General features: G+C 39.4%; 1 protein-coding gene across 1 annotated transcript in view; it reads right to left on the bottom strand.

Moving 5' to 3' along the window:
- Positions 1-13971, bottom strand: part of LOC126184771 (actin-like protein 6A) — a 118109-nt gene that overhangs the window by 21413 nt on the left and 82725 nt on the right. Inside the window, exon 3 of the mRNA XM_049927324.1 lies at positions 4293-4472. Within this exon, the coding sequence (XP_049783281.1) occupies positions 4293-4472 (180 nt within the window). The remainder of the gene's footprint in view (positions 1-4292; positions 4473-13971) is intronic.

Below are 13971 nucleotides of genomic sequence, written 5' to 3'. Positions count from 1 at the left end.
GATTGTGCAGTTGAATATGGTTGTTATTTAATCAACACATTCAATTACATTGTGATTTTATAGGGTATTCCAGATCTATATATGAACAATAAACCACTGTCTGTCAGATGCATACCTATAGCATCAACACATAGATCAACTGGTAAGCAGTTGCACAGGTGATACGTCTGGGAGTGAGGTGAGCTCTGACAACATGGATGAGCAATTAACAACCTCATGGGAATGCCCTCGGGCTTTTTTATATTAAAAAAAAAAACAAAAAAAAACAAAAAAAAAACCAAAAAAAAACCAGCAGTGATGTCACAACCCAAATGTGGTAAGGACACCTGAGAATTTAAGTATGCTATGTGCAGACACTGTTACTGTTGCCATAAAAATCTACAATTAACAAATGGTATGTATTCATAATTCTTGTTAATTCTGTGGTGGTGAACTAACAGAACTATTTCCTGGGTCTAGATAAACATACATCACACTATGGTGTGGTAAGATCATTAAAGGAGCAACTTTTGAAAGCATGTAAGAATAAGGAAGGTGAAGAACGATATGGATAAATGAACCGTGATTTTAAGGATACAACTGACCTGCATCAGCAAAAACAGGTCACAATAATGTACAGGGGGTGGACAAAAATATTGGAACACCAAAATCACAACATATTATCATGTCTGATATGATGTAGGAAAACTGTTGGCATCCAGGTCAGCTTCCAGTCATCTCAAAATGGATAAATACAGGTCCTCAATGGTTTTTAAGGGAATATTATACCATTCTTCTTACAAACTAGTTGCGGATTCAGGTAATGATGATGGACATGAATGGTCATCACACACATTTCTCTCCAAAGCAGACCACAAAGGTTCAATAATATTGAGATATAGTGACTGTGGTGGCCAAGAGAGATGTGACAATTCATCTTCTGTTCACAAACTCAGTCCTGGACAATGTGAGCTGTGTGAACAGGGGTCCTGTCATCTTGGAACACAGAATCACTACAGGAGAACAAACATTGCATCGTGGGATGGACTTAATCAGCCAAAATGGTCACATAATCCTTGGCAGTAATTATGACCTTGTATAGTAAACATCGGGCCCATGGAACACCACAATGTGGCTGTTCAAATAATCACCGAACCCCCGTCATGTTTCACTCCTGGCAAAACTCACACAGAAGTTGGAAACAGTGTGAAACAAGACTCATCCGCCCAACTAATTTCTGCCATTGTTCCACATTCCCGGTTTTGTAGCTTAGGCACCACATTTTCCTGTTATAAGCATTTGCATAACTGATCTGTGGTTGTGCCAATGGCCTTGCCACAGTGGTAACACCGGTTCTTGTCAGATCACCGAAGTTAAGTGCCATTGGGCTGGGCTAGCACTTGCACGGTTGACTGTCCAGTCTACAGAGCGCTACTGGAGAGGGGGTGCACTCAGCTCTTGTGAGGCAAACTGAGGAGTTGCTCAACTGAGAAGTAGCAGCTCCAGTCTCATAAACTGACATATGGCCATGAGAGTGGTGTGCTGACCAATGCCCTTCCACATCTGCATCCAGTGACGCCTTTGGGCTGAGGATGACACAGCAGCTGGTCAGTACCGTTGGGCCTTCATGGCCTCTTCAGCCAGAGTTTAGTTTAGTTTAGTTTAAATTACAATGAAATGAATACCCCTAGCTGCATACAGGCATTGATGTAAGTCAACGGGGACAGTTGAAAATGTGTGCCCCGACCGGGATTCGAAACCGGGATCTCCTGTTTACATGGTAGATGCTCTATCCACCTGAGGCACCAAGGACACAGAGGATAGTGCGACTGCAAACACTTATCTCTGGCACCCCCGCCCCTCCCCCGTGTGCCCCACATTCCCAACTTATTGTCTGGCACTATATTCATAGCGCCTCTGCCCATTATACTCATTACTCACAGCTTTTTGATAATTCCTGTAAAAAAAAAAAAAGTTAAGGGTCACCGGCCATTTGACAATCTTCTCCTGTGTGGATGCATAAGCAGTGCTCGAAGCAGGAGATCCTGGGTTCGAGTCCCGGTCAGGGCACACATTTTCAACTGTCCCCGTTGATTTATATTCCAACGAGTTGCATGGACATGTCCGAAAGAACAGATACCACCTTTATATATATAAACACACACACACACACACACACACACACACACACACACACACACACACACACACCGGGTGATCAAAAAGTCAGTATAAATTTGAAAACTTAATAAACCATGGAATAATGTAGATAGAGAGGTAAAAATTGACACACATGCTTGGAATGACATGGGGTTTTATTTGAACAAAAAAACAACGTTCACAAAATGTCCGACAGATGGCGCTGGACAGCAAAACGTCAGTGACTGCGCATGACAATCGTGCATAAAAGGAGCTGTAATGAGAGAGAGAATCAGATGCGCCAGCAGTCGCAGCATGTTGACGTTACCTGAAAAGGCGCTTTTAGTGAAGCTGTATTATCAGAATGCGGAATGTGCTAGTTCAGCGTTACGATCCTATTGCCATAGGAAGGGGATTTGAAAAGGTAAAGGTCTGCTAACAAATGCAGCTGTGGCGAGAATGATTTCGAAGTTCGAAGCCACGGGTTGTTTAGATAACCCCGTAGTGGCCCATCGAGCCCAAGGCGTTATGCTGCTAAGACAGTTCAGGAAGAAATGGAGACTGTAGCGGGTTCATCTATGCACGGTGAAGTCAGCGCTCATGCAGTCGCACATCACACAAGCATTCCATACACTACTGTTTGGTTGGCACTGAGGCGTACCCTCTGATGCTACCCGTAATAAATCCATCGCCATCATGAACTGTTACCTGGTGATTTAGTGAAGCAGAGGGCATTTGCGGTGTGGGCATTTCAAAAGATGGTGGAAGATGACGATTGGTTCAGTAATGTGTTGTGCGCCGACGAAGCTCATTTCACACTCCGAGGGTCTGTCAACGCCCACAACTGCAGAATTTGGGCTACCAAAAATCCTTGAAATGCCGTGGAAACTCCATTGCACGATGAGAAAGTCACGGTATGGGTTGGATTTACCACATCTACCATTATCAGGCCTTTTTTCTTAGAGGAACTGCATGATTCTGGTTTTGTAACTGCTACCGTGACGGGTGGGAGGTACGCCGATATGTTACAGAATCACATCATCCCCAGCCTGGCTGATAAACACCTGCTGGAACGTATGATTTTTGTGCAGAATGGCGCTCCACCCCATATCGCTAGACGCGTGAAAGATCTCTTGCGCGCATCGTTTGGTGATGATTGTGTGCTCAGCTGTCACTTTCGTCATGCTTGGCCTCCCAGGTCCCCAGACCTCAGTACGTGCAATTATTGGCTTTGGGATTACCTGGAGTCGCAAGTGTATCGTGATCGACTGACATCTCTAGGGATGCTGAAAGACAACATCTGACGCCAATGCCTCACCATAACTCCGGACATGCTTTACAGTGCTGTTCACAACATTATTCCTCGACTACAGCTATTGTTGAGGAATGATGGTGGACATTTCCTGTAAAGAACATCATCTTTGCTTTGTCTTACTTTGTTATGCTAATTACTGCTATTCTGATCAGATGAAGCGCCATCTGTCGGACATTTTTTGAACTTTTGTATTTTTTGGTTCTAATAAAACCCCATGTCATTCCAAGCATGTGTGTCAATTTGTACCTCTCTATCTACATTGTTCCGTGATTTATTCAGTTTTCAAATTTATACTGACTTTTTTTATCACCCGGTATATAGTTTAGTTCAGTTTAGATACATGGTTGTGTAATTCCAGCTCACCCTGCAGTATCCATCTTATGGAACCCCCTTCATGTTGCTTTAGTGCTGACAGGGTTCGCAAATTCGACATTCATTTCTGCAGTGACTTTTGCAGCTGCTGTCCCCTTATTTTTCATCACAATCACTTCAGCTACCTTGGATACGGAAGTACCCACCATACAAGCACCACCAATTTGCCCATGCTTAAATTCACTTAGCTCTGACATAATGTACTCAAAACTACAAAGAACACTGTTTTGACCATGACTGACATTTGCAACATAGTGAGGGCCACCTGCAGGTTTGGCTGACATCTGCATTATGTTCAAGCATGTATTTCTCATGGTGATTCCATATTTTTGGCAACCCCTGTATGTACATTATAGAGTGGCAACAATGGTAAATGAGCTGGAGGAAAGGACAGATACTGAGGAGAAAGCAAATACTTTCACAAGGCTGAAAGTAATAAGTGGCTTGTGTTTGATACTGTTCTGGCATTGTGGATTTCAGTACCTACCTTTAGCAAAGAATTACCACCTGCAATGACTACATTACTATACAATGCTGCTCTTACATCTGCCTCGCATCTTGACACACTTTTTTTAACAACGTAGCCAATTCCCAATGATGGACTTAGTTGGAACATTTCTGGATTAAATAATGCTTCTGGGATTTGCATACGTTCTTCATGAAAATCCTGAAATTAAAAAAAAGTACAGAAAGCATTAAAAACGCGCAATAGCATATATTTACCTAAAAATTTAAAATGCAAGTATACATTTAAAAACTTCACAAACTTCAGTATCTTACCCTTTTTCAAGTGCAAAAACATGTAATGTGAATGACAAACAGTGCAACTTAAAAACTATTTTGGGTTTCACCTGATGAATTTCTTACAACAGTGGAATACCAACAATAATAATGATTATGATAATAATAAAATTTTAATACCACCACTATAAACTGCAGCAGTTTTTTGGACATACTAATTTTAATCATACACAGTCGACATTAAAAACGAGGTTTTCATACTGCTGTTGCAGTTGAGAATATTTGGTTACATGTGGGAATAACAACCTCTTCCTCTTCAACACAAGTTCAGTGTCTCAACCACTGTAACACTTCACTGGCCAAATAACAGCACATCAAAGATAATCAATCCTACACTCCCATCAACACCACAGACAGGACATTACAATAAAAATGATTGTCAACTACATGATAAATATATTCTAACCAGAGCAATGTTAAAAAATTGATAACAACTACATTACTAATTTAAATTCTTCTTGGGTGTTCCGCAGTGTACAGTCACAGTAATTCAATTAATTTTCAGTAATAAGAGTTTCTGCTACGTTGAGGTAATGCCGATTACTGATCTGTTGGTCCACCGGTGTATCCCTTTATAAGGGTATCCCCCACTCCCCAATAGTGGTCACAATGAATGGTAAGGGGTTGGAGAGGGTGGGGAGAGGACATGCTCTGGGGCCTCAATTTCTGCTGCACTGTCACTGGATTCACAACCTGCTTCGTGCTGTGCCGTCAGTGTGCCAAGCGTTCAGTCACAATCTTTGTTAACATGCAGTGGCCTTTGTCTTGTGGCCACATGGGCAGGAAAGAAACACTGGACAATTTTTTGGAACATCTGAATTTGCTCTGCACAAGATTAAACTAAAACTCATTCACATATAATATCAATCACCTCAGGAGTCTTGCCAGGCTTAACCATTGGCTCACTCATCTTCATTCTTTTTATTTGCGATCTTTCAGAAAACTGCATTATTCATTGATGATACAAACTTCCTCTTGTGTATCATTTCTCCACAGCAGATGAGAGGCAACTTAATCAACAGCACTGGAAGGATCTTGCACAGGCTCCACGACAGTAGCCTCTTGTGCAATATGGGTAAAACAGCTCATATGATCTGCCCTTCAAAGAACCATACAACATACATAGGAACCAACAGTCACCGAAAATAAAGCTACTGAACAGGTCAGTGAGACTAAATTTCTTGGGCTGCAGACACAAAACATACTACTGAAAAACATACATATAAATAAACTGTTGAGCAAAATCAGCAGCCTCTACTACACCTTTCGCATCTGATTAAATATGGCATCCCTATCTGGGGATCAGTACACACAAACATATTTATTATTCAGAAATGAATTGGTATGATCACGATCCAGTTATGAATGGTGGGCTCCATGCGGTTCCCAAGTCGTGCAGCGACCGTAAACCATAAAATTACCAAATATGCAGTAACCAGTCGCAAAATCATGTTTTATTTATTCACTTTTGCAAATCAATTTCGACTGATTAAAAGCCATTATCAGTGCTACAAATACAAGAATAAAAATAATTAATAACAGTGACCAAATGAATAAATGTACATAAATCAACGTAAACCAATTAAACGTATATAGACGCATTAAACCAATAAAATGAACATACACATTTCCCTTTCAACCAATATGTGCCCTAAGTAGTAATACTGTCTTAAGCAGAGGTCAAACATAAAGTGATACATCGAGAATTGACTATGACAAAGAGAAACCATAAGGGGGCACTGCAAAGCAAATCCACACTCTATGCGAAAAGATACAGCTAAAATAAAATGAGAAGAAGAAGAAAGAGGTATGACATACAATGTGAGGTAAAATATCATGATATAATACTAAAATATTTACATGAAATGGATATACTGACAATGATTTTATCAATCACATAATACAGTTATATACGCCAAAAAGCAATTGTACAAATTAGTAAAAAGGAACAAACATAGATGAGAAGCAAACCATCGAAAAAATTTAAAAATTTTTTAAAAATTATTTATCATATTTTTATCCAAGAGCAAAAGTTAATCAAAATGCCAAAACGTAAAGCGGGGTTGGCATCCATCTACCATACAGTTAATGACATTCAGGAAGATCGGACTTTTTTTCAGCTGATGGCGCCACATTGCTGAATGCACATGTAATGTAAACTAAGTTGAGATAAGAAAATTACGGACACAAACGAAACAAACGTATTAATGAAACAAGGCCAAATGCAAAAATAAGGTGCTAGCACACTTCATACATGGGAAAATTAAAACTGGCTCGATAGGATGAATTGAGAACTCGTAGGGGCTCTTACGGTGTGCTCATATATCATGAGACATAAATTTACACCATATGTCTGTTAATGCAGCCGACAAGACAGCAAAAGCCCAATTAAAGGGCGTCAATGCAAACTAAGTCACAATAACATCACCGATGATGGCTGCACCAATAATGGCTGTTAATCAGTTGAAAAGCGATTTGCAAAAGTGAATGAATAAAACATGATTTTGCGACTGGTTGCTGCATATTTGGTAATTTCATGATCCAGTTGTCAACACATGCTAATTTTCAGAGAGCTGGTAATATATTGTCACATTATAACCAAATTGAGTCCAAATCCGAAAGTAGATCATCAATGAAGTACAATACTTAGTACTGAAAGCACCTTTATTACAAACATCAATGTACAACCAGAGCAGAACTGAACCATTGGATGGAGAGGGCTGTTATTTACACAAACGTCAAATATTCCATAATATACAAATATAAGAAAATTTGAGAACACTTCAGGAATAATGAACACCAAATAGCAAATAATTGCTGGTTGTTAGGCTTGAACTAGCGCCCCACAGCACGGCAGTCGGCGACGTTAACCGCTACACCACACTGCTTTCACCACAACTTGCAGCATTGCACCCTCTTCTGGAACAACAGTGACATGCAGTTTCAAGTGTTATCACTGGAACTGATTACAGCACACTGGATCTAGATCTTGTCATTGGTCCTCTGTATGCCAGCACTGGTGGATCCTCTTCACTATGATGAGCATCATATATGTGTGCTCTACGCAAACTACCGTGTGGTGCACGGTGGAGCACAGCTCGTATCACTGCTAGTCATCCCCCTTCCAGTACCACTTGCAAAGAGTGAGGCAAAAATGACTATGCCTCCATACGAGTCCTAATTTTTATCTGGTCCTCATAGTCCTCATGTAAAATTTATGTTGGCAGCAGTAGAAGCATTCTAAAGTTATCTAAATTTTTTCAATAATTTTTCTAAGAAAGAACACTGTCTTCCCTCAAGGGATTCCCAGCTGAGTTCACGTGAAACCTCCATAATACATACTGACTGAACCTATGGGTAACAAATCTAGCAGCACATTTCTGAATTGCTTTGATGTCTTCCTTTAATCTGGACTGTTGGGGATCTCAAACACTTGAGCATCACCGAAGAATAGGTCACACTAGTTTCCCATATACAGTCTCCATATAGATGCGCATTTTCCCAGAAATATCCCAATAAACTGGAGTCAGCCATACACCTTCACTACTACCAACCTTATGTGCTTGTTTTATTTCATGTCATTTTACAATGTCATGCCTATATATTTAATCAATGAAATTGCATCAAACAGCACACAACTGATACTGTATTCGAATGTTACAAGATTGTTTTCCCTAATCATGTGCATTAACATTCATTTTTACACCACACCAAATAGAAATTCTACCCAAGTCACCCTGTATCCTCCTACAGTCAATCAACAATGGTACTTTCCCTTACACATCATCATCACCAGCAAACAGTCACAGAATGCTGCTCACTCTATCTGTCAGATCATTTATGTATATAGGGAACGAGAGCTGTACTATCACGCTTCCCAGGGGCACATGTGAAAATATCCTTGTCTCTGAAGAACATTCACTGTACAGAACAACATACTGGGTTCTATTACTTAGAAAGTCCTCAAACTACTCACATATCTGAGAACCTATTCTGTACATTCAGACCTTCATTAAGTCTGCAGTGAGGTGCTGTAGTGAATGCTTTCCCGAATCTAGCAATACAGAGTCTGCTTGTCTCCCTACATCCATGGTTTGCAGGATATTGTGCGAGAAAAGGACAAGCCAAGTGTTGCATGAGCGGTGCTTTCTAAATCCACGTTGATTTGTGGACAGCAGCTTTTCTGTCTCGAGGAAATCTATTACATGCAGACTTAGCGTACCATTTCTTCCAGTCATTTGGGACTAGTGCAAATTAAGAGATCTGCAATAAATGCAAATGGGGCCAATGCGGAAGAGTACTCTCTGTGAAGCTGAACTGGAATTCAATCATAACCTGGCAACTTATTTGTTTTCAACTCTTTCAGTTGTTTCTCAGTTTCAGCAATGCCTGTTTCTATGTTCTCCATATGGGAGTCCATGCAATGGTCAAACTATGGTATGTCTGATCCTCCCATATGAATGATTCTTTAGACATTGTGAATAATAACTGCTTGGCTGCTCTTGTAAATAATTTATGTAACGACCAGTCTCAAAGGTTATTCCATCTACTACCCTTATGAGTATGGATGATTAAAAAACACATACATATCACAAGATCCCTTATTTTGATACTATCTCAGAAAAAATTGACCAACAGGTGTAGGGGAAAAAATACTGAATCTTGCTTTTTTTAATCCCTAATAAAGTAGATGACAGGTACAGGCATATAGTTCTAAATTCAATGCAGCAAGCGTGTACAGAGTTGCTTGTAACGATTGTCCAATATGTTTTATGGGGGCAAAGTGGTAGAAGTTTTAATATTAGATGTAAAGAACAGCATAACAGTTCAGGTTCCAGATCAGCAGTCAGTGCCCACATTTGGGAACAAGGGCTCACGGCTATTGATCCAACCTAAAATTTGCCCATTTTACATTGAGAAAGTAAGGGGAACACACTCAACATCCTTGAGGAAGTGGAAATTATGAGAGCCATTAAGCTATTTCCCGATCAGACAGTAAATGGACTACTGGAACTACGTCATCTTAACATTCTCAATAACTTTGAGTTTTTAAATAAAAAAGTCAGATAAGGTAGTCTATACATGTACTTCATGTTTCTTTAGCACTACACCAATGAATCTGTATTTTTATTGTTCCAGTATACCTTACTTTATCCTTTATTGTTTGGATTTCAGTATACACAGTTTTTACAACATAAAAAAGTTTTTTTGCCATGTCATTACTATTCAAGCAACCTGTTAACATTGTTCACTAAAATCTTCAGTCATATGCTTTGTTTACTTATCACTTATTTCTAACAATATGCTCAAGCAAGCACACTTCAAATAATTATTTTATACGTTCATATTCTGCTAGTGATTTTTGCCAGTATTATTCTCATCAGGTGTCTAGTTAACATATACCAAATCATACTAATTTATGCTCATGGGTCTTTGTCACCTGTAATTGTCCAATTATGTTTACTTTATGTTATTAAGGGCAGGATACTAATATTTTTTGTCTACAAATATTATCACGCATGCCAATATTTCTATAGATCAGATTGAACCATTGCACATGCGCAGCCCCAGTTTCCACCACAAACACTACTTCTCGCTCAGTCCATACCTGAGCATTCTTTTGCCTGCATATTCAGGTATCACAGTCTGCTGTATTTATGGTATGTTATTTTCATCAGCACACAAAGTTCCCCATCAGTTATCATTTTTATACTGTTGTTATTATTAAGTATGTTATTCTCAATACTTCCTACACTTTTTTATTAATTTCTAGCCTCTTTTGATGGATTGTGACTCTTGAACTACTTGTTAACCAGTTATGTTCATTCTACTGCCATCCTTTCCTGATTCATGCTATGTGTTTTTAATTATGATTGGACATTACAGACCATTACTGGTTTTAGGTCGCATTAGGTTGGTTGCATATTTCTTGACGATTCTTACAGCTTTTAAAACATTTCTTAGACACACTTGAGGACTCACAGATCCATGCCTTCTGCTTACCTGATGAATCACTAATTGAGTAATTTATTCAGAGACAAGGAATGTTCCGTCCCTTCCACATGACAAGGTTAATGTTGTGATTTTAAAGGTGCAGTGTGCACTCTATTATCCACAGTAGTTGTGGATAATCAAATTCTATGGATAACACGCAATTAAAGTACATGGTAATGAATTAGAGTTGTTCAAAAACAAAATTTTATTACAATGTCATAATTAAAATACTTAACTAATGTTTACAATAAATTATACTTTACTCATTGCATAATGTGTGAGAGTGCAGTACCCACAAAGAATTGAGTGCAAGCCAATTTCACCCTACATTACACTGCTTTGAAATAAAACAGTCTTGAATTGATTTCTGTCTCAGTGAGGTAACTTGTCTTTTACATATCACACTACAAGTTTTATACAACACTGAGCGTCTTCCAGGTGTTCCAGGTAGTCCAGTAACCCTTCAGCCCATTGAAGCACTGATGCATGACTGATTACAGATTCTGGAATTAAATGAATGTTGTCATCTTTGTCACTGTCATTCACCTCCTAGGATTTCACTTGTACTCGCTGAAAAATAGTGCTGTCACTCAACAACATCTCATGACCTGGCTCTGCGTGGTCCACGTCAATCCATTCAGAAATATTTTCTTTGTCAACAGTTTTCCACCCTGGAGTACTTTTCAAAACAGCAGTTAACATTGCTAATACGCAGTCTTCATCATCATCGGAATCACTGAATTCATCAATTCGAGATTGCTGCCCTCTCCATTAAGTTTTTGTAGCAGATTTCCTCTACACATTTTCTTCGTGGCAGCAATGACAACCTGATACATTGGCTGAATTAAAGCTGTCATCCGATTTACGACAAGTTCATTTGGATGCAATGGTGCATTGTCCAGTAAAGTTGCAGGTAGATGCTTCAACATTAAATGTTCTCGCACCTGTGGCACAAAGCAAATGTGGAACCCCATTTGAAATACTGTGTGGTTCATGCAGGCCCCTTTCGGCTGAAAATAATGGACAAGTAAATTGTGCATTTCTTTTCCTTTGAAACAGCACAGGTTTTTAGCTTTACTTATTACACCAAGCTTAACTTTATGTGATCCCATATTGTTAGCACAACACAGCACTGTTATCCTTTCCTTACTTGATTTATAACCAGGTGCACTATGCTCTGTCTCAAAAGCTGAAGTCTTTGTTGGTATACACTTCCAAAACAGTCCAGATTCGTCCATGTTGTATATTTGCTCCAGTTCTAAATTTTCTCGTGCAATAAACTCCTGGATATCATTACAAAATTCAGAAGCAATCTTATTATCTGCACTTAACTTTTCTCCTTGGACAGCAATCCCCAGATATCATGATGTGGTTTAAATCTTGTTAGCCAGTCAGAAGATGCATAAAATCTCCTTCAGTCTCCAACATTTTCAAGAAGAACTGGGCTGTTTGGCACATATTGGGCCAGATATTTGTGTGCTCTCTGCTCTTTTCTGATGAACCAACATGACTTTACACAGTTCTGCATATGGAGACTTTTCATAGCGTTCCACTTTGACGAACCTTTAGGTGAGTCAGACCTGCTAGCAAACTGAATTATTTGGCTTTGTTTTTCCAAATATCACGGGTCGTAATTTCACTCACATCGTAAATCAGTACCAGATCAGCTTACACTACTGCCTTCTTCAAATTTGTGTATTATTTCCAGTTTCTGTGGTATCATCAGCACAACACATTTTTGCTTTTCAGACTCTATTTAGGACTAAGAAAAACCAAATGAGTACCGTATCCACCAACACAGCACAGTCTAGCACTTGAGGTGTTGAAGCAGCACACTGTTTACTACATTCATCACCGGCGACCACTCCCACATAAAAGAAAAATTTTCAGCATCAGCATCTTAAGAAATATGGAAATGGAGGGGGTGGGGAGGGGGACACAGGCCGCAGTTCTAATTTACCTGCTCTAACCTGATGTGGCTTCTAAGCCATGAAACCAATCATTAAATAAATTATTTTCAATAGCAGCCAAGCAGTTATTATTTAAGATGTCCATTTATGGCTGCAGTTGTCCCTCATACAAGGTAGTGTATGATGATGTTTAAAACACGAAACTGAAGACTTCAGATTTTGTTATGCCGTATTCTATTGCTATGCAAGACTGGTCAACAAGTAACTAGATACCAGCCTTGGACTTGCTGATTTTTACTACATAGTACCTGAATTTTCTCAGGTACTCACCAAGATTCTTCCCTAAGGTATGATGATGGAAGTTACTGTATGCTCACAAAACGGTTTTTGATAGGAGCACAAATTTCTGCTGATTTTTGCGTGTAGACATTTCCACTTTTTTTTTTTACCTGAGGGTGCAACAGTCTCTGCTTCCTCAGTGTTTTTTTTTAATTCTGTTATTAAACCATGGTGGGTCTAACCATCCTTAATCCACTAACTCAGCACAATCTTCTCCAGAATGTGATTTACAATCAGTTTAAGCGTTGGTCACAATTCCTCCCATCAGAGCTTCCTGATTGTTGAGTGGCTCATCAGTTAAATCGAACAGGAAGCCATCATCGTCGATCTGTGCTTCAGGTCTGTAGTAGTGCTTCATATGAAGGACATGGATAACTTCCCTGCAAATTTGTCTTCTTGATAAAGAGTCAATCTTTGACTTCTTCTGTGAATCCAACAAGCACCGAAGGACATTATATGGCCCAAAGTAGCACTTTAGTAATTTTTACAATAGTCCCACTTTCTACACAGGTGTAAGAATTTGTAACTAGTCTCCCAGGCTGTCTCTCACTGACCAGTTCTTGGCATTACAGTGCTTCAGTCCTGGTGATGAGGTGTTGCATGTAGTCATCTTGAGTATCGACCATTTGAAATGGGGGAAAATATACCCACTGTCATTTCAGCCTCACAATCATTGAACAGAAAGAACAGTGTGAAGCCTGTAGTGTCTTGCTTTGCTGTTTTGTATGCGAGTGTAATGACGGGCAGCACTGTACCTCAATCTCTGTGTTCGACACCAATGTACATCAAGAGCATATCTGCCAGCGTTTTAATAAAGCATTATGTGAGTGGTGTGCAGCTGTCATCCTACGGGTAATGTCATAACATGAAATTACCTCTGATACTAATCTCTGATGAAAAACTTTTCCACAATCAGAGATCATCACACAGAGCGCTCCACCCTTCAGAATAATGTCTTTGTCCTTCAGAATAATGTCTTTGTCCTTCAGAATAATGTCTTCTACATGGAATCTTGCAATTTCTGGAGCTTTGGCAATTCGAACAGCATTGGTGACAGTGTAGCAGGTGATGTAGTTACTGAAGATCATTATCAATAGATTCCAGCGTGGCAACATAAGGAAC

Source organism: Schistocerca cancellata, chromosome 4 (assembly GCF_023864275.1).
Source record: "Schistocerca cancellata isolate TAMUIC-IGC-003103 chromosome 4, iqSchCanc2.1, whole genome shotgun sequence".
Classification (NCBI taxonomy): domain Eukaryota; kingdom Metazoa; phylum Arthropoda; class Insecta; order Orthoptera; family Acrididae; genus Schistocerca; species Schistocerca cancellata.
This window is presented reverse-complemented; position numbering and strand designations above follow the sequence as displayed.